This window comes from Eptatretus burgeri, chromosome 13 (genome assembly GCF_056783735.1).
Source record: "Eptatretus burgeri isolate ZD-2024b chromosome 13, Ebu_testis_v1, whole genome shotgun sequence".
In the NCBI taxonomy this organism is placed as follows: domain Eukaryota; kingdom Metazoa; phylum Chordata; class Myxini; order Myxiniformes; family Myxinidae; genus Eptatretus; species Eptatretus burgeri.
Genome location: NC_140973.1, coordinates 50,848,707 through 50,874,083, shown reverse-complemented (window position 1 = coordinate 50,874,083; position 25,377 = coordinate 50,848,707). Strand labels below are relative to the sequence as shown.

The window sequence follows — 25,377 nt, the reverse complement described above, 5'->3', positions numbered from 1 at the left end:
CTAGCTTTCCCATGATCCTTGACTCTATATACAAAAAAGGTGGAATAAGTTGGAGATAGAGAGGCTGTAAAGACTGGTGCATACCCTTTTATGATCAAAATCCTTCAGATGGATAACGTCATGGTCTGTAAAAGCTTTCCAGGTTGAACTGAACAGATCACCGTAGTGATAAGAACTCTGTTGAAGCACAAATGACAGGCGAACAATCACGATCACGTCAAACTAAAGGCACTTCAACAAATGAGGGGGAAAAAAAATAAGAGCTACAATGGCTGATAACGAAAACAGAAGTGCAAGAATTAGCAGAGAGAAGTGGGGACAAGAAAGGAGAAGGAGATATGCTACTCATTAGAAGACACAGTCGATGGAATTCTCTCATTTAAAGAGTCATATGCAAATGAGATTATAGTTTAAAGTTAAACAAATAACTGTCTTTGCGGCTTTGGGAACCGTTTTGATTTAAAATCTTGTGGATGACTTATGTAAAAGCTGTGTTTAGCAATTGTATGTTGGAAGGTGCAGGAGAATAATCTAAATCAGATACAACACATTTAAGGGAGAGAAAACCTTTTGGAATGACATTAAAAAGGGAATAATATATGTTGGTGAAGAATACTTGTTTTGTGTTTTTCTTTGCACGGTAATGATCGATGTGTTAAAGTAAATTGGCTTATTTATGTCCCCCTCTAATCGGATAAATTGTGTCCACTTATTGTTATTACAAGGAAATACAAAGAAATCTCAACACAGGAGAAGCTTCAACGCGAGTTCAACATTCTACAATAATCTGGGCAGTTTGCTGTTACCTTTTGAACAGTTCAGGACCGTAATTTAGAATTTGGACAGGGGACCAGCATGCAATGGCCCACATTTTCCAAAAGGAAATTTAGGATCACCATTGTGCACAAGCAACAGGCAAGTGACAAGACAGCCAACTTGATGACCATTTTAGAAGGAATTTGCAAAATATGATACAGCACCTTACTTAAGGAGCACCGTGACAACAGTATATTGTTAGTCAGATCTTATCCCATGAGGAGCTGAATCTAGATGATGGCCCTCAAGGGCAAGCAAGTTTTGTATTCATCTTTTCATTAATAAAACCATTTGGTCAGTCAGCTCTGCATGGAGTAGAATGAAGAACTAGTCTTGCTCATGAAGGCTGATGTCGATCTGCGTCGGCATACAGGTAGAACAACGTAGTGTTACGGTTGTGGAAATTCGCATTACACCATAAAGAGTCCTCAGGTGAGATTTCTCGGCAAGTCCATGTGTAGTTAGCCCATACCCATTGTATAGAGGGAATATGTGTGATTCATCCGGGCTGCGACGCTTTGAGTTCGCCATTTTTCTTTCTCTATTGCTATTTTCGACCATTAAGCAGCCAACAATGCAAACAGCCACTACCCTTACCTTCACAACTCCATCCCGCAAACATCGCTTCACCGCCGTTCCCAAACGACACCATAACCATGAAACCACCACTGAAAACCCTCCACCACCTTCACCTCTCTCCTTCACAACCAACAACCGCACCACCTGTGAACACTGAACGTCGGGCTGTCTAGGGCCCGTTCGGCGATTGGTGCCAAACGCATCGAGCCGCGAGCGCGAATGGCGGCCTTTCCGGGGGAAAATTCGGATCCAAAATGCTTCACGCCCACTTCCCCTCCGTCCAATGGGCGAAGACAAGGCGGCTTGGCCCCGCCTCCAAGCGCGTGTATGTGAAGTCCGTTTATGCAAATATGCGGATCAAGGGAGGTTCACGCCCCTTTTTGCCCAACCAATGGCTGAACAGAGGGTGGCATGGCCCCGCCTCCAATCGCGTTTTGATCCGCATATTTGCATATCGGCTCCTCCTGAGACCTATAAAGAGACGAGCGCAGGCGACTCGCGAGCGCGAGTTGGGAGAAGAGCGGGGCAGAGCTGAGTGAAACTAAGAGAGGGTGAGTCGAGCTTGGAGAGAAGTTGAGGAGTTGCAGGGAAGATGGCAGACGGCGACGAGGTCGCGGTGTGGGGGTCGCTCGACTCGTCGCGAGATCCAGGCCGACCAGCCATACCCCTCTCCCTGAGCATCAATGATCCCCCCCCCATTCGTGCTGAGATAGTGCTGAGGGGGGCCCCTGTTTCCCCCCCCCCTCACCCTAAACGTGGTTCCAACGGGACCGCTCGCGCGGAGCACGCCGGATAGGACTCGCCGACCACGCCAGGGCACGGAGTCGGGGCGTAGCGGCACGAACATTGCGGCTTGCCCGCCATCGCGTCACGAGGACGCGGGCAAGACCTCCCCGGTCTCGTGGACCTGGCCGATCCTCCAGGATCCACGTACATTTGGTCTACGGGCCTGTCTGCCTCCTTACCTGTGAGGTTGGCTTTCTTCCTTTGCTTTTTGTGTAAATGCTTGTGGTGGCGCCGTCTTTCAAATAGAACTGCGTAAGTGTTGCCGTGTGTCGGTCGTAGTCGGTAGTATCTCTTTTTTTTACTGTTTCTTTCTGTACTGAATATACGTGCCTTCTGTGTGTCTGCGTGTGTAAATAAAATGCTTGCTTGTTGAACTGTTCCCGCTCTGCTTCGTCTCCTTTCTTTTTAGTTGACTCTCCATCCTGCATCGCGTAAGAGATTGGTAGTGGGTGTAAGTTCCCGGTAACTCATCTGAACCGTCGAGGTCGACGATAACTCCGCTCGGTTATCTCTGCAGTACGGAACGAACCGCTTAAGCGGTTCGTGTCCAAAGTCGACCTGCAGCGAGGTACGATCGCCCGATTAACCATCCGCATAGGTACTTAGGTAGGTCGAGTTTGGCGAACAACCCTATCCTACGCGGGTGGCCGATTGGCACGATTGTGGTGAGGTCGAAAGACCCACCCGTGACTAGCTCCCGGCGTTGTTCCGAGAGGGTCACGACTGAATTGTCCGTTCCGGTGGGCGAGGTGGCCGCCATTCAAGTTACGTGGCTGATCGCATGCCGGCGGGCGCGAATTCGCAACAGTAGGAAATCAACAGGACATCGGTATGCTAACCAGTGTGGAAAGACAAGGAGAAGTTGACGTTTCAGGTGTTAACGCTGAGTTGGAGCAAAATAGATTAATGCCAAAAACGGCAGCTTCTCGTTGGTTCTCAAGGCGGTCAGCTCAAGAGTTGCCTTGGGTTTGGTTCACATTTGGGTGTACTGTATGGCAGATGGGATTCACCTGCGAAGAACTTATTTTGCCTGAACATTGCACCGCCATTGGCATGGAGTGGAACATGTTACACTAATTGAGTGAGTTGTCTGCAATTTACTAAAAGCTTTTTTATTCATGTTTCACATTAAATCCATTAAGGTTTTTTTCACACAATGGATGTCCTTTTGAGTGCAGGTGAGGCAGAGCTTGTAGATCTTTTCATTTCTTAAATATCAACAGAGTAAAAAAACAAAAGTTAATTGCGTGCATTTTAAAATCTAGTTTTAAATTCCAAAATCAAAATTGCATGAAATGTCAAAATGTGGTTGAAATTACCCTGAAAAATGCCTGGAATACGCACAGGTGTCTACTTATTTTGCTGGCAAACGTCACATGAAAATGTCAGGGTGGGTGAGAGCGGAGGAATGGGGGGTATAAGGGAGGGTGGAGGCATGGTGCGTGCAGTGGAGATGGAAGGGATGATGAGTACAAAGGGAATGTACCGGCAAGTGCAAGGGAGATTGGAGTTGTACATGGGAGGGTGGAGGGATGTTGAGTGCAAAGAGGATGTGACAGATGGAAGTGTCCTGCAAAAGTATTCATCCTCCACCAATAATGCCACATTCAGATGAATTACAAATTATGTAAAAACAATTTTTCCAAATGGACTTTTTTTTATTTATACCAGAGAGATCAAACGAAACACTGTTGTAGTTGAAGGAAGTCACATGTCAGGAATAACTGCATAAACATGTACAAATCAAAATTCACTGGTTACAAAAGTATTCAGTCCCCTTGGTCAGTACTTGCTGGAAGCACCTTTAGAGGCAATGACTGCTATGAGTCTTTTGGGTCATCTCGACCAGCTTTTCACAGTGAGATGGTAAAATATTTTCCCATTCTTCACATGAAAATTACTCTACTTCTGAGAAATTTGATGGGGATCGTCGACGGACTGCAATCTTCAAGTCTCATCATAAATGTTTAATTGGGTTCAAGTCAGGACTTTGACTGGGCCGCTCAAGAACATTTATTTTATTCTTATTCAGCCACTCCAGTGTGGCTGTGGCTTTGTGCTTCGGATCATTGTCCTGCTGAAATGTGAATCTCCTACCCAGGTTCAGATTCATGGCTGATTCAAGCAGGTTTTCATCAAGGGTTCTCCTGTACTTTGGACTCACTGTTCATTGTCCCTTCTATCCTGTCAAGCTTGCCAGTCCCTGCTGATGAAAAGCAGCCTCATAACATGATCCTGCCCCCACCATGCTTGACAGTAGGGATGGTGTTGACTCAAGTGATGAGCAGTGTTAGCCTTGCTCCAGACATAATGCTTTGAATTTAGACCAAAAAGTTCACTTTTTGTCTCATCTGACCACAAAACGTTTCTCCACATGCCTGTAGTATCATTAAGATGCTTTTTCGCAAACCCCATACGAGCTTTTAGATGCGCCTTTTTCAGTAATGGCTTCTTTCTTGCCACCTGTCCATAGACATAGAGGCCAGCCTTGTGAAGGGAATGGGATATTGTTGATTGATTAACACTGACCCCCATCTCAGACATAGAGGCTTGCAGATCTTTCAAAGTCGTTGTTGGATTTACAGTGACATCGCGAACCAGTTTCCTGCTTGCCCGGCTGTTGAGTTTTGATTGGAGACCTGATCTGGGTGGAGTCTGGGTGGTATGATAAGTCTTGCATTTCTTAATGATGGATTTCACCGTACTCAAAGGGATAATGTCGATCTGTGTTGATGTGGTTCCTGTACCAAAGGAAAAAAATCGGCTGTTCTCAAAATTTGAGACCCGTATCCCTAACTTTTTAGTGTGCGAAGGTTTGTGATGAATTTGTTTCCAGATGGATGCAGGAAGATATACCCAATATTGATAGACATCAGTGCAGGAGTCTTAAAGTCTTCAACCACACACTGTTTGGTTGAAATGCTGCATGAATTCGATATGGGCTCTGATAAAAGTGACACCATTGGGAATCTCGTTGTTACAAACTTCTTCAAAGCTTTCGACTCCATCTATCATACCATTGCCATCACAAAACTCATCAAGTAAGGAGTGAGAAGAGAAATTATCCCATGGATAGCGGATTTTCGAACAAACAGGCGACGGAGGGTGAAATACCAAGGCACTCGATCTACCTGGAAATCCTTGAGCTGTGGAGTAGCAGAGGGAACAAAGATTGGTCCTTTGGCATTCCTTGCAATGATCAATGATGCAGTGGATTCATCAGAGTTGCAGCAATGGAAGTATGTCGCCGATCTGAGTATCAAGGAGGTGAGATCATCGAGAGCCCATTGTACAATACAAAACACCGTTACCAAACTCAGCAAATGAACTGATGAGAACCATCTTCACCTGACTACAGCTAAATGCAAACAGCTGCAAATTTGCTTCAAACATAAACCGCCAGAACCACCTGCCCTCAACCTTGGAACTAATACCCTCGATGTTGGAGAGGAAACCAAAATACTAGGAGTATGGATTCAAGATGATCTAAAATGGGACGAGCAACTAAAGGAAATGATGAGCAAGAGCAAGAAGAGAGTTAATTTGCTGAGTGGACTGAAAAAGTTCAATATCCCACCACATGATCTTGTCAAAATCTACAAGTCATACGTCCGGCCATCACTCGAATATGCCGCACTGGTCTGGCATCCTGGACAAACAAAAGGGCAAACCAAGACCAAGAGATAATTCAAAAAAGAGCAATGAGGATTAATCTCGGTAACCAGTATGACTCCTATTTGGGGATGCCCTCATCGTCACTGGGTTTGAACCACTTGAGAAAAGAGGAATAATCCACATTTGCATCGTCTTGTGTGCGATCTCATAGATATAGTAACTGGTTCCTGAAAAACGATTCCACTCATGCAATAAAGCTTCGTGGTACTCAAGTACAAAATCAACCAGCGCAGAACAGCAAGGTATTAAAACAGCATGATTCCATTTGTTGTAAAGTGTCTCAATGAAGAAGGGGGTAATAGGATCAATTCGGTTAAATAGGTTTAATGTTGGGTGTCCCAATGGAATTATTTGTTCAGATACTTTTCACCTAAATGACGTATGTACACTATTTATGTACGGATTTTAACTTGCCTTATTCTTGTATATTGAATTAATTTGATATTATTCCTCGAATTCAATATGAACTAATAATGATCATGAGTTAACCCACATGGGAGTGTGAATTTATATTGAAATTATATTCACCTTCCTTTGCTTTGATTTATAATAGTAGACCATTTTATGTGGACAACTTTTTTGCACATTCCTATTTTTATGTTCTTTTTGGGGGTTTTTTGTTTGTTATTGTTTGATCAAATGTTTTATATTGATATGAAATGTTGAATGTATAACACATTTGTTAATTGTCATACAATTCAGCGGAAGCTGCAAAGCGATAATAAAACTTAACTGAACTGATAACGAGTGACTTTGAAATCTTCTTATAACCCTCTCCTGAATGGTGCTTCTCCACCACTTAAAGTTTGATTTCTTTGGAAAGTTCTTGCTCTTCATGTTTACCTTGTTGGTTGACCAAGTGAGTTGTATCTTAAACCCCTTTAGATAAGTGGGGGAGCTTAATTTTTAAATTAAACCACTGTTTACATACAAGTGAAACCTATTACACTTCTTTTGTAACCTTTCAAACAAATAATTTGGTCCTGAAGTGATTTAGGGTTATTTAGGCAAAGGGGTTTGAATACTGATGCAACTGAGAATCATCTGATTTTTCTCTGTTAATCTAACTTATTCACATTAATCTTCATTTTTTAACTTTATCACTTTGGAGTAGTTTGTGAAGACTCCAAATATTAAGTTTTATTTGAAAGAATCATGAAAGGAGATGGGCACTCGGGAGAGCGCATACCTCCACCACGTAGTGCCTGATCCACGAGAACATGTCGAGCCCAATATATTTTTGAAATATCATGCTGTGTGTCATTTTTGGCCCAATCTCTCAATGGTGAAGAATCACTTTGGAAATTAAACAATTCTCGTATCCAGATCCGGATTCGGATCTTCACCAAAATCTAATCAATTCATGCTTGGTCACACACCCAACCTGTCCACGAAGTTTCATCCAAATCCGTTGACATTAGTTTAACCCTATCTCTCAATGGTGAGAAATCACCAAAAAAATTCTCGGATCCGGATTTGGATCTTCACCAAAATCGAATCAATTTGGCCTTGTGACACACCCAACCTCTCCACCAAGTTTCATACGAATCTGTCCACAACCTTTTGAGATATCGTGCTATATATCGTTTTTGGCCCAATCTCTCAATGATGAAGAATAACTTTAAAAATTCCAGTTGTCGGATGCTGAACCAGATCTTCACCAAAATCCCAATCAGTTTGTCCTTGTCACACACCCAACCTAACCACCAAATTTCATCCGGATCCGTCCACACTTTTTGAGATATCCTGCACACAGACAGACAAACAAACAAACCAGACGATTAGTGTGAATTTTCATGACCATCCGACCATAACCCTAGGAGGAGTAGCTTTTGGCACGAAGGCACCTCCAGCTCTCGCATATTATCGATTTTTGCACTAATTGACCTTTGACCCCTGACCTAAGCGAAATTGGTCAATATGTCCTGAGGCAAAGTTGAAGCACTCATTGAGTACCATGAACCTGCAAAGTTTCATTCGTATCCATGCACTCACCTGGTCGCTCGGGGGTCTTCAATTTTCGCCAATTTTCACGCATACCCTGATTGTAGGGGGCGCTGCGGATAAAGTATTCTATATATCACAAAAACCGGAATATATTTGATAGAGCATCACCTGTAGATCATTCGTGCCAAATTTCATAACCCTACGTGGGATAATGGCTATCGGAATTGATTTCGCGCGAACGGTACTGATTTCGAAGGTTTTTCGGTTGTTGCTAGGGAACCGAAGCGTCCCGAGCAACCATCACAATTTCCAAAGCACTAGGTCATAAGATGTACCTACCACCCGAGTTTGGTCAATATTGGCCCACGTTTACTACCAATTATGCTGATGACAAACGAACAAACATCCAAACAAACAGACAGAATTACTGACAATAAGGGTCACCTATTTCGGCGACCCAACAAACAAACAGACGGAGAGGGGTGAAAACATAACCTCCTTCACCTTCAGTAGTGGAGGTAAGAAGCTCAGGTGGCATCAAAATGTGAAAATTTTGGAGGGGGTGAATACTTTTGCAGGCCACTGCAAGTGCAAGTGAGGGTGGAGGGATGGTGCGTGCAGTGGAAATTGGGGGAGTGGTGAGTGCAAGGTTCGCCTGAAAAATGCCTGGAATATGCGCAGGTGTGCACTTAATTCGCTGGCAAACGTCACAGGAAAATGTGTCAGAGTGGGTATAACACTGCCCACCTTTGAGCCAATGTTATTCAAAGCACTTATTTTGTGTCAAGTGAGACAAAGTTGGTGAGTGTATGCCACCAAACAACATGTCATGTGTCATGTGTTGTACATCATGGAAGAACTGGGCATGTTGTATTTCAGCACAACATGTCTGTACCCTTGGCCAATGGCTAAATGCCGTAAACACCATCAGCCAATGGGTGAAGGTCAGGGGGGTCGAGCTTAGCATCATAAGAATTCAGGAATGTATGCAGGCTGTCCTGTATAGAAAGGTTGGACATAGCATCAATAGATATACTCTATACAATATATTGGCTAGTATATGGACACTTTCAAAATCACCCATGAATAATCACCAGGGATTCGCACAAATCGAATTTACCATCACATAAGAATTCCAGCTTGTTAGCAATAAGACTGAGAGGCCACATGACATGACATCGACAAATTTGTCTGCTCAGAGAAGAAGAGAAGAAGCTCAGAAGAAACAAAAAGAAGAAAAAGAAATAAAGTTGAAAGAGCATGTGTAAGAGGATAGCAATGAACGATCCACTGTACATCCATAACTCGGTGGGCTGCATCAGGAGGCAGCCATTTGCATGTATTCATGGCCAATTTAAGGTCTAAACATGGGCAGATATATAACCAGCTCCAGTTTGGCCACAATGTCTTGCTAAAACCATAACACAAGGTAGAGTATTACTCATTTTCATCCTATCGCTTACCGTGTCCCACATGACGATGTTGACGTCTGTTGAAAAAGAGTTGTTCACGTGCTGGGAGATGTACAAATTCACAAAGTCACAGAAGTGGTGGTACATGTTAACACCTGCGAGAATTGCCAAGGGTAGTTCCTGGTTAACGTCTGGCAAAGTTCATTTGAGAGTCAGCAAATGGTGGTTGTGTTATGCCTCCGTACATTTTACCTGCACTCAGGACTCTCAAGGAATTAGATGGATGATAGTTAGTAGCGTTTGGCGCTCAACCGGCAATTGTTAATTCTTGGCAATTTTAACCAAATAGATACTTTAAGAATAGGAAGAATATGTTTGCCATGGGTATAAATCAATGTAACACCTTTAGCTTGTTTATTACCCTCGCCAAAGGTAGAGGGTATTGCGTTTCGGTCCGTTTGTTTGTTTGTTTGTTTGTTTGTCCACACAGAACTTTCGTGTTTTTCTCTGCAAATGCTTCTCGGATGGTGAAAAATGAAATTTTCACCAGAGGTGTGACTCTGGTACAATAAAGGATATATTGGGGTGTGTTGTGCAGAGATAGAAAGAAGCGTGGTGCGACAATAAACAGGCAACTTACAAAAGGGGACACACAGCAGACTTAACGTGGAAATAATAACAATAACAACTGGAACGGGCACTCGGTAGAGCGCATACCTTCGCCGCCGCAACTTTTTTCTGGGCACATTTGAAAAATGTCATTTTAAAATGTCCATGACGTCACAACCGTCAGTCCGATTGACGTCAAATTTGGTGTGTAACCTCCTTGAAGGCAGTCCAACAAAATGGAATGATAAACACTGAAAAATTAAAAAGTTGAAAAATGACGTCAAAAGATGACGCACTTCCGGGGACGTCACGTCCAATCGGGGACTACCATTCTGAAAGCTCGTAGTTCACTGAACGTTTTAACGTTGGTTTCATGTCAATAGCTCTATTAGATCTGAAGCTATGCCTACAAGTATATTTTGACCTTGAGTGTGACCTTGACCTTGACTACAGAGTTAATTGGCACAACCTGTACATCAATAAACAGATATTTTGGTACTGATCCTAATGCCTGAATTTGGGAGACTTTGCTTTATAAATTATAAAGATATTTGAATGTAAAATATCAGGACATTTTAGCCACAATTGAAAAACGTCATGTTCAAACATCAATGACGTCATAACGGTCAGTCCGATCGAAGTCAAATTTGGTGTGTGACGTCCTTAAGGTAAGTCCTACAAAACGGTGTGATCAAAACTGATGAGATCGAAAATTGAAAATTTACGTCATTTAGACGCACTTCCGATGACTTTACGTCAAATCCGACACTACATATCCGAAAGGTATCTCATCATGGAACAATATGGCGGTGGTTGCATGTCGATAGCTGTATTATGAAGGAAGTTATGCTCAAAAGAGTGTTTTTGACCTTTTCATGACCTTGACCTTGACCTTTGACCTGATCGCTCCCAAAATCTAATCAAATCGTCCTTGTATACTCACGAATCATTCCACCAAATTTCATGCAATTCGGTTTAATACTTTCTGAGTTATGCGAATAACAAACAAACAAACACACATATTCACAAATAAATAAATACACAGCGACCAAAACATAACCTTTCGCAGAATGCGAAGGTAATGATAACAATCTTCTACAGTCTTACTTAAGCAGACAGGCGCCATATCACACACACACACACACACACACACACACACACACACACACACACACACACACACACACACACACACACACACACACACACACACGTAGAGGGAGTTTTGCAACTGGGGAGGGGGGGGGGGGGTTGAGGCTATGATCTCGGTACATGTGTGCCCGATAGCACAAGGTGCCACCAATACGTTTCGGGGGGGGGGGGGATACTCCAGGGTGCGGTACCCAAGAGTGGGCGCGTTGCCTCTGGCCCAAGCCGCACATGTGGAGACTGTGCTCGTGAAGGAGAAGCTTGAGTGGAGAAGGGGCGGAGTGCAGAGGGCGAGGGTGGAGTAGTCAGCGGGATCAGGTAGGCGGGTGGTGTGGGCGGAGACGAGGAGGCAGAGACGAGGAGGCGGAGACGAGGAGGCGGAGACGAGGAGGCGGAGACGAGGAGGCGGAGTTGAGGAGCAGGAGGAGGGTCGTGGTGATGTCGATGAGGCGTGGGCGGAGACGAGAAGCAGGAAACCACAGACCGTCCAGAGCGAGAGCAAGAGGGACTGCCCCGACTTTTATAGGGGCTGCAGCTCGAGGGGAGGGCCATGCCGAATCCAAACATCATCACCCGAATCGGGCGCTCCAATTGGCCCCGACCCCTCACGCGGCCCGCCAGCTTGGGCCAGAAACCGCCTCACTTAGTTTCCAGCAAGGCCACCCCAAACAGCGGCAACACCACGCTCCGAACCCAAGATACGACATGAATCACCCACACCGAAACCGGCACGCGAATCATCACGCAAAAACCCACGGGCGACCGGTCGAGGGCCCCGCACGCTCGCCCGGGCGTCTGACCAGCGCCGATCAACACGCTCACCTTGTTTCGTGCCAACGTGGCCCGCACTGCACACTCCCCGGCCCGATCGCAGCCTCGCTGGCCGCAGAGATGAGAAGACGCTCATCATCCGTGGAGAATCCACCGCTGCCAGCAAGGACCGAAGGTACAACGCCATGGATAAATCCATGCACGTTTCACAAGCGGCGTACGTGTCTGCTTTCGAGCACATTCCATACAGTGCGCGCGGTTCCGCCATTACGCACGTGAACAGCGCTGCGTTCACACAACTCCGCTAGCGTGTGCGCGGGGCGAACACCAACATGTGTTGGGTATTGAGGTTAAACAAAGAACAAGCCGCTTCTACCCGCACACTCGTATCCTGCCCAACATGGCGTGGAGTCGGCTTTATTGGCCTCTGTACGTGTTTCGTGCGGCATGGATCGTCGTGCTGCGAACACTCAAACACGCTGTGGTAAACGAGATGAGGGGCAAGCGGGCAGAGGGTACCGTGGATCGTCGTGCTGTGAACACTCAAACACGCTATGGTAAACGAGAAAAGGGGCAAGCGGGGTAGAGGGTACCGTGGATCGTCGTGCTGCGAACACTCAAACACGCTGTGGTAAACGAGATGAGGGGCAAGCGGGGTAGAGGGTACCGTGGATTGTCGTGCTGTGAACACTCAAACACGCTGTGGTAAACGAGACGAGGGGCAAGCGGGGTAGAGGGTACCGTGGATCGTCGTGCTGTGAACACTCAAACACGCTGTGGTAAACGAGACGAGGGGCAAGCGGGGCAGAGGGTACCGTGGATTGTCGTGCTGTGAAAAACACCACTCGTGCAGCTTCTTAAGAGGTATTTGTTCGCATGCCTTTTTAATGCAATCGGCAATTCTCCCCAGATTACAGCGAAGGAGCACGCGGCTGATTTACCTCAGGAATAATCAGAAAAGAAGTAGGGTGGGGACGAAATAAAGGGGAAAATGATCGAAGCAACCCTAGCTATTATATCGTCACAACGTACTCCCTCGTTATCCTGCTAAACAAAAGGAAGGGGACTATCTACACGTATAATAATGGAATAACTCTCTTGGGACACCTATCTGTTGAATACATGCGGTTCCGAGAACCACAACAATATAATGCAGAAAAATGTACGTTATGATCTGCCCACAGCTGTGCCTACCTGCATCCAGTTTCATGAAGTATGTTGGTCGATCAATAACAACCTCACATTCCTGGGTTGTATGCACAGAAAAGGGTAGGGACGTGTACAACTGCAGCTCAGCAAACCTGCCGGTTTTCAAAAGGGTGATACAAGCTTTAGATCATTACATGGAAAGTGTTCACACAGTTTATAAGGTAATATATAAATATTTTATCGCAAAAACAAAAAGAAAAAAAAGACAGAACTTGCAACATTCTAGCAGGCCATGTTTCAGAAGTTTTTTTTTTCTATTAAATTTCAATATTAACCCATTGACTGAAGAGGTGGGTTGACAGGATAGCCGAGAGGTATGCATACTCTCATCTGAGCTGTCCAGTCTGGCTTTGAATCTCAACACAGCTATAAACTATCAACCTGATGTTTCACATGCAGGGCTTGTGAACCCTCAGATGGACATTAAACTGGACATCTCATGTGCTGGCATTAGTTGGTGCACATGAAAAGATCGGGCAGTGTCCACTTCTTCATGAATCGTAGGCGAGTTATCGTCGGTGCCCTGAACAAATTACAAATTCCAGCTCTGACCCGCAGGCGGCAAGTTAGAACTGTAATTTGTAATTTGCAGAAATAGCAGTCCCTCCCCCCCCCCCACCCAACCTGCTCCTTACTCCTTTACGAGACAGTAATGGTATTTGCAGCATTGTGCTGATGCAAAAGAAGAAGAGGAAGAAGAAGACTAAGAGATAGAAGAAGAATTGAGTGGATATTCCACACAATACGACTCCTCTTCCTCCCCTCTCCTCCCAATCCTTTCTTCCATTTTCGCCCCTATCCTTCCTTATTCCCTTCCTTTTTTGGCACAGTTCTCAATGCGAACCAACAAAGGTCAATGCAGGTATCTAGAGTGCAGTGTGAGTCACCTCCGAGAAGCACACACATCCATTGGCATGCAGAAACATTTTTCACAATATCTCGATACATGGAAGACTTTAGAGGTACAAAGGGTAGAAGGCTGATGGGTGAAAATGAAAAGTTTTGATCCAAAAACGAGATATCTCCATTGTGTTGTTTGGTAAGTTAGCTGTCAATGTCGGGCTCCGTGTTTTCAAACAAAACCAGTTTCTCTGAATGAAACTACATGGTTTGAACGACCAAAATTTTTTTTATCTTACATACATCTACAACCATCTAACTTGACGAAGTTGCTAGCAAATTAGACAATGTCAAACAGGAGTTTTTCACATTTTAGGATCAATGCTGAACAAAACTTCAAAAAGGAGTGCACCAAAGGTGGGCTCAGCGGTAGACAAGGTGATCGTCTGATGATTAAAATGATGTAATAAGAAAATGAAAGACAAATCAAGCAAGAAGACGAATACAAAAGAAATGCGTTTTTGGGCAAGGAACTGCACTCCTCTATACTGCAAATGTGGAGGATAAAATAATGGGGTGCAGATAAAAGGGGGTCACACAAGGTAACGCTTTGGTGAATAGGAGAAGAAAGCAGAAATCTGCACTTGCTCTACCAAGCCCAAAAATATTTAGTTGATTGAAATTATTACCACCGCCACCGAAGGTGAACAGAGGTTATGTTTCCACCCGTTTGTTACGCGCGAAATCGAAGATGCAAAATTGAAGATTCTTAATTATATTGGTTGGTCTGGTCTGTAATTCTATCGGTCTGTCTGTTTGTCAGTCTGTTTGTGTATCAATCACCAATGGGTCACATTTTTACTCTGACCTTCACAAACCTTCACTACCTGGTAGAGGTAGTGACAATCTGGAAGCCTATTGTTTGAGGTCAATAGGTCAAAGGTAAAGGTCACAAAAATCGTCACTTTTCAACCGATTCACTTGATATATATATATATATATATATATATATATATATATATATATATATATATATATATATATATATATATATATATATATATATATACACATATATATATATACACATGTATAGTATATACTGTATATAAAACTGAAAAACACTTATTCCCCTTGTCTTTTCAAGGGTGAACAAGGGCTGGCGAACCCTCGTCGAGGTAAAGCCTTGGTCGACCTCTTGTCGAATAATTATGCACTGTTTGAACGTGAGTTGGACTGTGAGTTTGTCTATTCATTACTTGTTATTGGACCTTGACTACACCGATTAATTATGGACTATTGCAACATCCCTTTTAGACATGTAGACCTTTAGAACCCTTTCACCTTTTATACCCCATAGAGTCTAAGACTTAGACCATTTTAGACCTTTTGGACATTTTAAGACCCTTTATACCCTTTAAACTTTTACACCCTTTACAACCCTAAGACCCATTAAGACCCTTTAGACCCTAATCAAAGGGAAGACCGAATACTGCATTGGCATCATCAAAATGAACCTGAATAAGTAAAGAGCAAAGATATAGTCATCAGGAGGAGCTGTTATTGGTCCAAAAATGGCAATTAAGCAGAACCAAACTCGTGGCATCGTGGAACTTATCACAATGAACAAAAGGCAAATAAAAAAATTTAAAACATAAAAAGCATTTTGCATTTTTCTTGTTTTGATCTGACGTTGATAAATTGATGTGGTGTTGATGTGACACAGGCATGATGGGCAAAATGGCCTCCATCTGCATCTAATTTATTAGTGTATCCTTGTGTAACACGAAGTGATGCAGCCAGCTGATGGCTGCTTCATGAAGCCTGGACAAGGCCGCAAAACAATGAAATGGTTAGATTATTATAACAAAGAAACTAAAAAACAACGGAAACACAGAGACTCGCGAAACCGGTGCCTCACGATGATGCAACTGCAAGGAGCATAGAAAAGGTTGCAATGGTGTGTGGTCCTATTCTTTCCTCAACCGGTATTTGGCTTTGATGGCCAAGCAGATCCTGAATGGAGGTGACAATTTATCTATAATGTGAGTCCTAGTGCTTTGGGTTCAAGTCCTATTGTACCAAGACTGCAGTGGGCTCTTGTGATCTCCCTGAGCATTCAAGGCTTCTTGGTCCAAAATACAATGGCCTCCAATCTCTCCATTTTTGAAAAAGTTCTCCTGATACCTGCAGGCCACACAAAGGGTGGTGAACATTGTCACATAAGAACACAGTGTGCGACAGTCACAATTATACAAAGACTTGCCTTCCTGTCCACTGCAGCTTGTCCAAAACGCTTGTGGACACTCGTGTATCTTTAAATGCAATAGCTAGGTAACAAGACTTTAACTTTTGTAGAAGAAGACCGACTTAGTCTTGACTAGCCTCGAGCTTACCTAGTGTGTGGGTAGTTCTAATTTGATGTGAACTTTTGTTTATACAAGGCAGAGTAATATATGTAGATTACTCATTTTGGGGTGACTTTGTCTTTATTGTGTTGGTACCTAATATACCCACAATCATGCCCCCCTCACCCCCTCCCTCCCATCTTTACCACCTGTGCTGAATACAATATGGTGGCAGGTGAGGTACAAAGGGGGTGGAACAGGAAATAATTTGAAATTTCTCATCAGAAATGAACATCAATCTTGTTGAATTTTATAGATTGTTAGCTGTACAGTAACTTGATGATTACTTGCTTGGGTTATGTATAGTACAAGCTTACTCATTAATAAGAGTCCTGATCAAAGTTAAACCAAATGGGTATTATTTTTTAACTCAGATATAAGAAAGAAAATAGTATTTTACAAGCATACAATGCGATGTTGCATTATGTGTGTTTTGCAGACATGCCTTCAACACGTCACCGTGACATGTGTGGGAGAATGTATGTAAGGAGTGCCTATTAGCCTTGGCTCCTGTGGACAAGTGCCAAAAACTTTTTGCATGAAAAATAATGCATTGGCTTCAGGACATGGTGCGCCCCATGACGGATCATTATAATTATCATAACTGGATTTAAAAAAAAACATCTATTCATACAAATACTTTGCAGTTCAAAGTTTTCTGCATTTCAGGTTTGATCAGGAGTAATTTATAGAATGCTTTTATTTTTAATTCCGATTGTTTTAGTCCAGAAATTTTGATGAGGTGCATGATCGCTCAATCAGTAGCGTATGTTTTATTGAGCTGTCTAGTCTAGGTTTGAACTTGACTAAAAACTCTGTGAACTTGACCCTTGTGTCCCAACCCCAAGCTCTTTGTACCACCCTACTCAGTCACACCCAACTGCTCCTGAACTCTGTATCTTTTGAACCTGTGAAAGTGGAGAATTTTCTGGCAACCCTCTGACTCTGCAACTGAAGCAGGCAGCATCAACTCACACATCCCCAAAAAACCTTCTTTGCTACTCTTACACAACCTCTTTCTGTTCTCCCTATCATATGCCCGAGGTCATCTTCCATTTGCTTGGAAGTCAGCCAACATCACTGAATTACATAAACATGGTGCAAAAACCAATCCCTTTAGATACAGACCTATCAGCATACTTCCAATCATCAGAAAGGTCATGGACTCAATCACTGCAGTCGATATCAAATCCTTCCTATTCTCCAACAGCCTAATGTAAGATCACCAACCCTGGACATGCTGCTTCTGCCCTCCCAACAATGGATGGAGGCTCTCAATGTCAGACATGAGATCAAAGCCATCGCTGTAGACATATCTCAAGCATTCGCTGCAGTCTGGCATCCCCCCTTGCTCTCCAAACTCTCTGCTTATGGCATCCAAGACCAACTCCACATGAGGCTTACTGACATCCTCTGCTCTCGTAGTCGACGTGTGGCTCAATATGGGATTCTTTCATCTCCTCTCCCTGTCAAGGCTGGAGTGCCCTAAGGCAGGTTCCTGGACCCAGTCCTATTCCTAATATTCATCAATGATCTCTCTGACTCACTGGAAAATCCTCTATCTCTTTGCTAATGACTCCACTCTCTGCCGTAACATTCCCCATCCATCAGATTGGGCACTCTCTGCAGACTTTGATGGAATCACAAGCTGGTCATACACTTGGAATAGGTCTTTCAATCTTGACAAATCTCACTCTCTCACTCGCCTAAAGGACCATCTGGCAAACCCTCCCAACTACTTTCTTAACAATCCACTTGAAGAAGTTCAGTCACTCATAGTTTATGGACTCACTATCTGCCATTATCTTACTTGGGCAAACCACATTTCTAAGTTTGGTTTGAAAGCCAACCGCCGACTGGGTATCCTCCATTGTGCAAAGTCCTTCAATGGAACACCTGAACACCAATCCACCAACAAGGCCTTCATCCATAGCTAGATGGAATAATGCTCTCCACTCTGAGCTGGTACCCCTGCGTCACACATCACTTACCTTTACTCTGAGGCCTTCAAGATCATTGGAATCTTCCGCGATGAAGCTGAGTCTCTGGGCTTATCACTTTCAAATTGCAAACAGGTTGGTGGTGGTCTCTCTGTCTTCTACTGCCTCCTTTCTGGTCTAACACCCAATACCCTTTCATTACTCTGCTTCGGCTCCCATACCCCCAAGTTTCTGCCAGGCATATATGGTCTGCCAGTAACCCTTTTCTGGTGAAACTCCCAAAACCCAGAATCACCGTTCACCTCCACTAATCCATTCCACTTTTTCCCACCTGTAGAATCAATTTACTCAGTCTCTTCAATCTCATTCTTCCCTCCAGAGCTTCAAGACAGCTGTTCACCACCATCTCAGGTAACCCCCAATGCCCAACCATGATCTTTTTACCCACATTATCCCTCCCCAAGCAAATCTCTTAGCAAGTTTCCAATTTCTATTTCCTGAGAGTTTGCTTCTTTATTCAAATTGTCCACCCCACGTGTCCTCACCGAGCCCTCATTCTTCCCCACATCCCTTATTTCTCCACATCTCCCTCCATTTTGTCCTTCAACCCTACTGTTGGTGTGTTCCCACCCTCTCTTTCCACTGTTCCTTTTATTCTGTGACATCGTGGTCCATTCTATGTTCTAATTCCTTCACCAACCTTGACATTATATACAAAACAAACGACCAACCGGGTGAAGTACCGATATCGTTTACTGAGTTTCACAGCATGCCACCTGTCAAACAGTAAAGCCAGGTATTCCGTCTGTATTTATGTTGTGTACATTAAAGATTCCACGATATTCTTTGAATGGATCAGGCCATTAAATGCCTGTAATCTGCTAAAATTCCCTCCTTGGAGTTAGTTTTTAATTTGCTTTAACTGTCGTAGATGGGATTGGTGGGGTGTGGATAAGGCACAAGGATGGCAGAGAAAATTTGCCTCATTCTTCAATTAAGTTTTCTTCTTCGTCATTTTCATTTTCAAGCAAAACAAGTAGAAGATGACCTATCATGTGATATGCCTTACAAGTATTAGTTGCAATCACAAACTAAAAAGTCAAGGCAACAGCATTTTTCTTCTAATTAATTATTATATACAGTAGCAAAACAAGTAAATATATTCAGCAATAGGTCGATTAGACACCTGTCTTAGCCATAATTTGTGCAGCGGTATGCATCCAACAACTCAATAATGCATTGTCTGACAGGAAGGTGCAGCAGCAGTGTATTTGCCTTTGAGCCATCTAGTCTGGGTTCGAATCCCAATCCCACTATAAAACTGTCAGATTGGTGCTTCACAAGCATGACGTTGTACTTCACAAAGTGTGCTGTCCCTCGAATGGACATTGAACTGGATGTCCCGTCTGTTAGAAATAGTTGTCAACCTTGAAGAACCCACAGTTTTTCTGTCTTCTTCTGTCTATCACTTACACAAAGAGAGGGGAAGTTATTGCCAGCACCCTGAACAAATTACAAATTCCTGCTCCCACTTAAGGGGGAGCACTTCATCAGCAACCGGCACAGGCACACTTTGGTAATGATACTACCGAGTCAAATTCATAAGTAAACGCCCATCCGAATGCATTTGTATGCCTGGTGTTGGCTTAATGGTTAGGGTGGTGTGCTTCGGATCCTAAGATCCTGAGTTCAAATCCCACTCGGTTGTTGAATTAATTACCAGGTGGGGTTGTCATCCTTCCAAGGTCGGCAAAATGAGTGCCAGCTTGCTGGTATCCTGTGTTGGAGTGGCGACCTGTCCAGGATTGTGTCCTAATAGCCAAGGAGACTGCTTAGGCAGCACCAATGCTCTGCACAGAGTGTGGTCCCATTGGATGGATGGAACGCATTTGTGATAACGACTAACGATCACACAGCTTGCTCAATAACAATTTAAAAAGGAAAATCTCATCTAACAGCAAAAAGGATATAAATTTAATGTTGCATTTACATTGCAGTTTTAGCAATATTGGCACACTATGACATAATCAAATAATATGTGTTGCATTATAAGGGACAAATTCACATTGAAGAGATGTTCTGCCTTGTACATGATTGTGAATAAAACAAGCTCACCTGGTTGTTTAAGTTTGACATTTGAAGGAGAAAGATGCTTTAAATAACTTTGTTTTTCCCGAAACATCAAGACATCATTTTTCATTCACAGTACTCATCAAAGAGATTGATCACCTAATATTTTAAGTTTATGCAAATATATTTGGAACATGAAGGTGATGAATGCAAATTAGAGTTTGTTTTACTTTTTTGTTTATGAGAAAAACAACAAATACTATAAAAAACGTGCAGAATTCGAGTCATTAAAGTGAGAATGGAGAAAGAGGTTAAATGATGAGGAGATAGTATACTCAAACCTGAAACAGATTTGTGGGTAGATCTGAAAGGTCAAAGGAGTTACAAATATATATATATATATATATATATATATATATATATATATTTCATCGAAAGAAAGAAAACTTAAAACTTTAAGGTTCTTCAACGTCAATTGACCAGAAATGAGAAAGTGTTTCGAGAAACATAAAGTCCCTTCAGAAAGTATTCACACCCCTTGACTTTTTCACATTTTGTTGTTACAGCCTGAATTGAAAAAGGTTTTAATTGAGATGTTTTGTCACTGACATACACATAATAAATACCCCATAATGTCAAAGTGGAAATTATTTTTTAGAAATTTATACAAATTAATTAAAAATGGAAAGTTTAAATGTCTTGAATCAATAAGTATTCAACCCCTTTGCTATGACACTCCAAATTGACCTCATGTACATCCAATTTCCTTGGATCACACTTGAGATGTCTCGACAACTTGATTGGAGTCCACCTGTAGCCAATCAATTGAATGGACATGATGTAGAAAGAAACACACCTTTCTATATAAGGTCCCACAGTTGACAGTGGATGTCAGAGCAGAAACTCGACCATGAAGACCAAGAAACAATCCGAAAAACTCCGAAATAGAATTGTGAGGAAGCATAGATCTGGGGAAGGGTATACAACAATTTATAGAGTGTTAAAAGTTTCCAAGAGCACAGTGAGCTCCATCATTAGGAAATGGAAAGAACGTGGAACGACCCAGACTCTTCCTAGAGCTGGCCTTCCGACAAAAATGAGCAACTGGGCAAGAAGGACCTTGGTGAGGGAGGTGACCAAGAACCCAATGACCACTCACAGAACTACAGAGTTCCTTGGCTGAGGTGGAAGAACCTGCCAGAAGGGCAATCTCTGCAGTACTTCACAAATCTAGGCTTTATGGGAGAGTGGCCAGACAGAAGCCACCTCTGAGAAAAAGGAATACGACAGCATGCCTGAAGTTTGCAACAAGGCGTGTGAAAGACAGAGCATGAGGCAAAGGATTCTGTGGTCTGATGAGATGGAAATTGAACTCCTTGGCCTGAATGCAAAGCGCTACATCTGGTGGAAACTGAGCACAGTTCATAACCCATCTCACACCATTCCTACCGTGAAGCATAGTGATGGCAGCATCATGCTATGGAGATGCTTTATAGTGTCAGGGACTGGGAGACTTGTAAGGAGAGAGGGAACAATGAATGGAGCCGAATACAGGCAAATCCTTGAGGAGAACCTGCTTCAGAGGGCACAAGACCTTAGACTGTGGTGAATATTTATGTTCCAACAGGACAATCTCCCCAAGCATACAGCCAAAGCAACACTGGAATGGTTTCAGAACAAGAACATGAAAGTCATTGGGTGGCCCAGCCAAAGCCCAGACTTGAATCCCATTGAGAATCTGTGGAAAGACTTGAAGATTGCTGTTCACCGACGCTCCCCTTCCAACTTGACAGAGCTTGAGCAAATTTGCAAGGAAGAATGGGAGAAAATCCCCAAATCCAGATGTGCAAAGCTGAAACAGACATATCCAAGAAGACTCGAAGCTGTAATCACTGCCAAAGGTGCTTCTACAAAGTAATGACTCACGTGGCTGAATACATATGTAAATGGGATATTTCTGCATTCATTTTCAATAAATTGGTAAAAATTTCGAAAAATATGCTTTCACTTTGTCATTGTGCGGTATTTTGCATATATTGGTGACAATTTTATTAAATTCAATCCATTTAAAATTCAGGCTGCAACACAACAACATGTGAAAAAGTCAAGGGGTGTGAATACCTTGCGAAGGCACTGTACATGGCTGGAATCCTGGTTCAGATGATTTGGGAGAAAGACATGAAAATTGACTTCTCTGCTTACATGCAGTACGCTGCTTTGGCAATCCCACCTGAGTGCTTGCCTCATGTTGCAATCACAGTTTTGAATCCCATAAACTGTGTTGATTTACCCATTGCCTTTGGATTCTGGGTTATTAGAAAGCTTCTCTGTGAGCATTAGACATTGTAGTGAGGAATGAAATAAAAAGAGAGAAAGAGTAGGTGAATTAGAAGAGAAGAGTAAAAAGAGAAGGTACAAAAAAAACAACCTGTCGTTGTTCCGCCGTGGATTTCGGAGGTCGATAAACAATCGAGTTGCTGTGCAGTAACGCATGTGGCTTGCACACACAAGTGATGAGTCTCCCTAAATAAAGGCAAACAATTAATGTGTCTGCAAACACACGAAGGACAACATGTACTCTTTCAACTAAGAAGGGTTTAACCATGACAATCACAATGGATGGAATCAACAGAATGGTGATTGAGGTATGCTGACTGCCATTCTTGTTGTTATTACCTTGGCACCACATGGTTGCGAATCCAATGGACCAAAGGCATCCAGCACTGCCAACTTGTTAGTCCTCAAGATCTTTTGTGGCATTGATGTTAAAGGGTTGCCTGTGTTGAGTGAATGCAGGGAATGTGGAGAATAGGTAGGCCATGGTATGTGGAGCAGTGTTGTGTTGCAATGTGGGCACATTGGGTTTTCTGAAAAGTGAATGCTGTGTAAGTAGTGTTGGAGGGATAGGTGGTTACCATGGCACAATCAGGCAAGGTGCACTCTCATTTCCCTAGAGAGAGTTGATTCTGTGTTGTGTATGTCGGGAGGAGAGGCGTTGAGGATGTCATGGCCCGAATGTGGATATGTTGTTGAATAGAGGTAAGAGGGAGAAAAGGAAGGGTTTTGTTGATGTGTGGGAGTAGCGGTGAGCTGTGGAATCTTTTTTTTTGAACCTCAAAGTTGGGTGGTGGTTTAATATAGAGTTGCAGGGACGTTAAGGATTGTGTGCTGCCAAGACAAACTGTGTAATCTTGAATTGGGAGTATTTTTGATTCAGCATGAAGGTTGTCGACGTTCATAGATTTTGTATATCCTTTTACGATCCTGCAGGCCATGTTTTGGGTTATTTGTAACTTACGGTTATTAGTATCACATATCAGATGTTGCCGATGCCCAACATGGGTACGAGTAGTTTATGGTACGGTACGGTAGTGTACGGGTACGGGTACGGTACGGTAGTGTGAATGAGGTTGTTTTTTTATATTTTTGTTTTTTGTTTTTGCATGTTATGGTGAGAGGCTGTTTTGGTTGTCTGAAAGTGCCTTAAGTGTGCTGATTTCGCACATAGCTTTGGCATTGATGTTATTGACATATTGAGTGAATGATGTGTGTATTGAGAGTGAAGATTATTGGATGTCTGGCTAGTGGGATGTGTTGTTTGAAAAATGTAATGCGAGGGTGCAAGTGCGACTCGTGTGTACCTGTGGTGGGGGAGAGTTGCTGTATTTTTTGAGTACCTTTTCAGGGTGTTTTTGGGTGAACCAATATTCCAGGTGTATATATTTCTGGAGTGAGTTGGCTGCCTTTTTGGTGCTGTAATGGTGCATGTCTTTTGTGAGATCATCGGCATAGGACAGGAGTGTTGCGTATGGTGGTGGTGATGGAGATCTTGAAGAAACAGATTTTTTTAAAGTACGGTTTGGAGCCCTGAGGACTCCTGAAGTAATAACCAGTTCATCTAACTGTTATAAGATGAGGGGGGCCCTCGTGTAGGTTATTAGGTTGTAGAGCTAGGAAGGGTCTTTGGTGTTGTGAAGTCACCAACAAGTATGACGGGGTATTTTTGTGGGAGGGTTGGAATGCTGATGAACAATCGTTTGGACGTGGTATATATATATATATATATATATATATATATATATATATATATATATATATATATATATATATATATATATATATATATATATATATATGTGTTAATTATGTTGGGGAGAGTTTTGCCCATTTTGATCTCCATGGAAAAAGTTCAATAGTAGTATCATTTTGTATTAATTATTTTGCTGTATAATTTATATATTAATGTAATTATAATGTATTAAATTGTGAATTTTGTTGGTGAATGGAATGTTTTTGTGGATGAGGGTAAGGAGTCCACCACCATCTCTATTATTGGGTCTGTCTAGTCTGAGTGTAGTATGGTTTACGTAGGAATCGAATAATGGAAATTAAGGAGAGGATGCAATAAGTTTGTCATGCTGTTGCCATATTTTTGATGGCATTTAATTTTAAAAAGCAAATACCACCCGTCGCTTTGCTGACAGCTGACCGGAATACAAAGAGGAGGGAGAGAGAGAAAGAGGGGTAGACAGAGAGGGATGGGTGAGAGAGAGAGAGAGAGAGAGAGAGAGAGAGAGAAAGAGAGAGAGAGAGAGAGAGAGAGAGAGAGAGAGGGAGAGAGAGAGAGAGAGAGAGAGAGAGAGAGAGAGAGAGAGAGGAGGTGGGAGTGAGGAAGGGGGTGTGAGGAGAGGGATGGGAATGAGAAAGAGAGAGAGAGGAGGGAGGAGGGAGGAGGGAGAGAAAGGAGGTGAGAGAGATATGGGAGAAGAGTGCTGCACTTTATTAGGAGGGAGTGAGGAGGAGACAGAAAGAGAAGGTGGGGGAGAAAAACAGAGAGAAAGGTGAGGGGAGAGGGAGAGGTAGCAAAGAGACTGTTATGTAATACTTTATGGCCACACACACACACACACACACACACACACACACACACACACACACACACACACACACACACACACACACACACACACACACACACACACACACACACACACACACACACACACGGTGTAGCAATGCTGCTGATGCAGTTCCCCTGTAGGGTAGAGCATAAATTTTATTATCTGGCCAGGATGCCAGGGAGAGCTCCCCTACTATTCTTGAAGGACAATGTGAAGGAATGCTTATTGTCCACCAACTAATTCCGGCAGATGTGACACCTAGTTT

General features: G+C 43.0%; 1 protein-coding gene across 10 annotated transcripts in view; it reads right to left on the bottom strand.

Moving 5' to 3' along the window:
* EOGT (EGF domain specific O-linked N-acetylglucosamine transferase) overlaps positions 1-25,377 on the bottom strand; it is a 114,970-nt gene that overhangs the window by 37,428 nt on the left and 52,165 nt on the right. For 9 of the 10 annotated variants that reach the window (XM_085850636.1, XM_085850638.1, XM_085850634.1 and 6 more), the window contains 5 exons: positions 22,640-22,734; positions 15,876-15,980; positions 12,939-13,045; positions 9,267-9,370; positions 85-177 (listed from right to left, as the gene is read on the bottom strand). In XM_085850636.1, coding sequence (XP_085706762.1) covers positions 85-177; positions 9,267-9,370; positions 12,939-13,045; positions 15,876-15,980; positions 22,640-22,734 — 504 coding nt within the window. The remainder of the gene's footprint in view (positions 1-84; positions 178-9,266; positions 9,371-12,938; positions 13,046-15,875; positions 15,981-22,639; positions 22,735-25,377) is intronic. The other variant, XM_085850633.1, reaches the window with a different exon arrangement.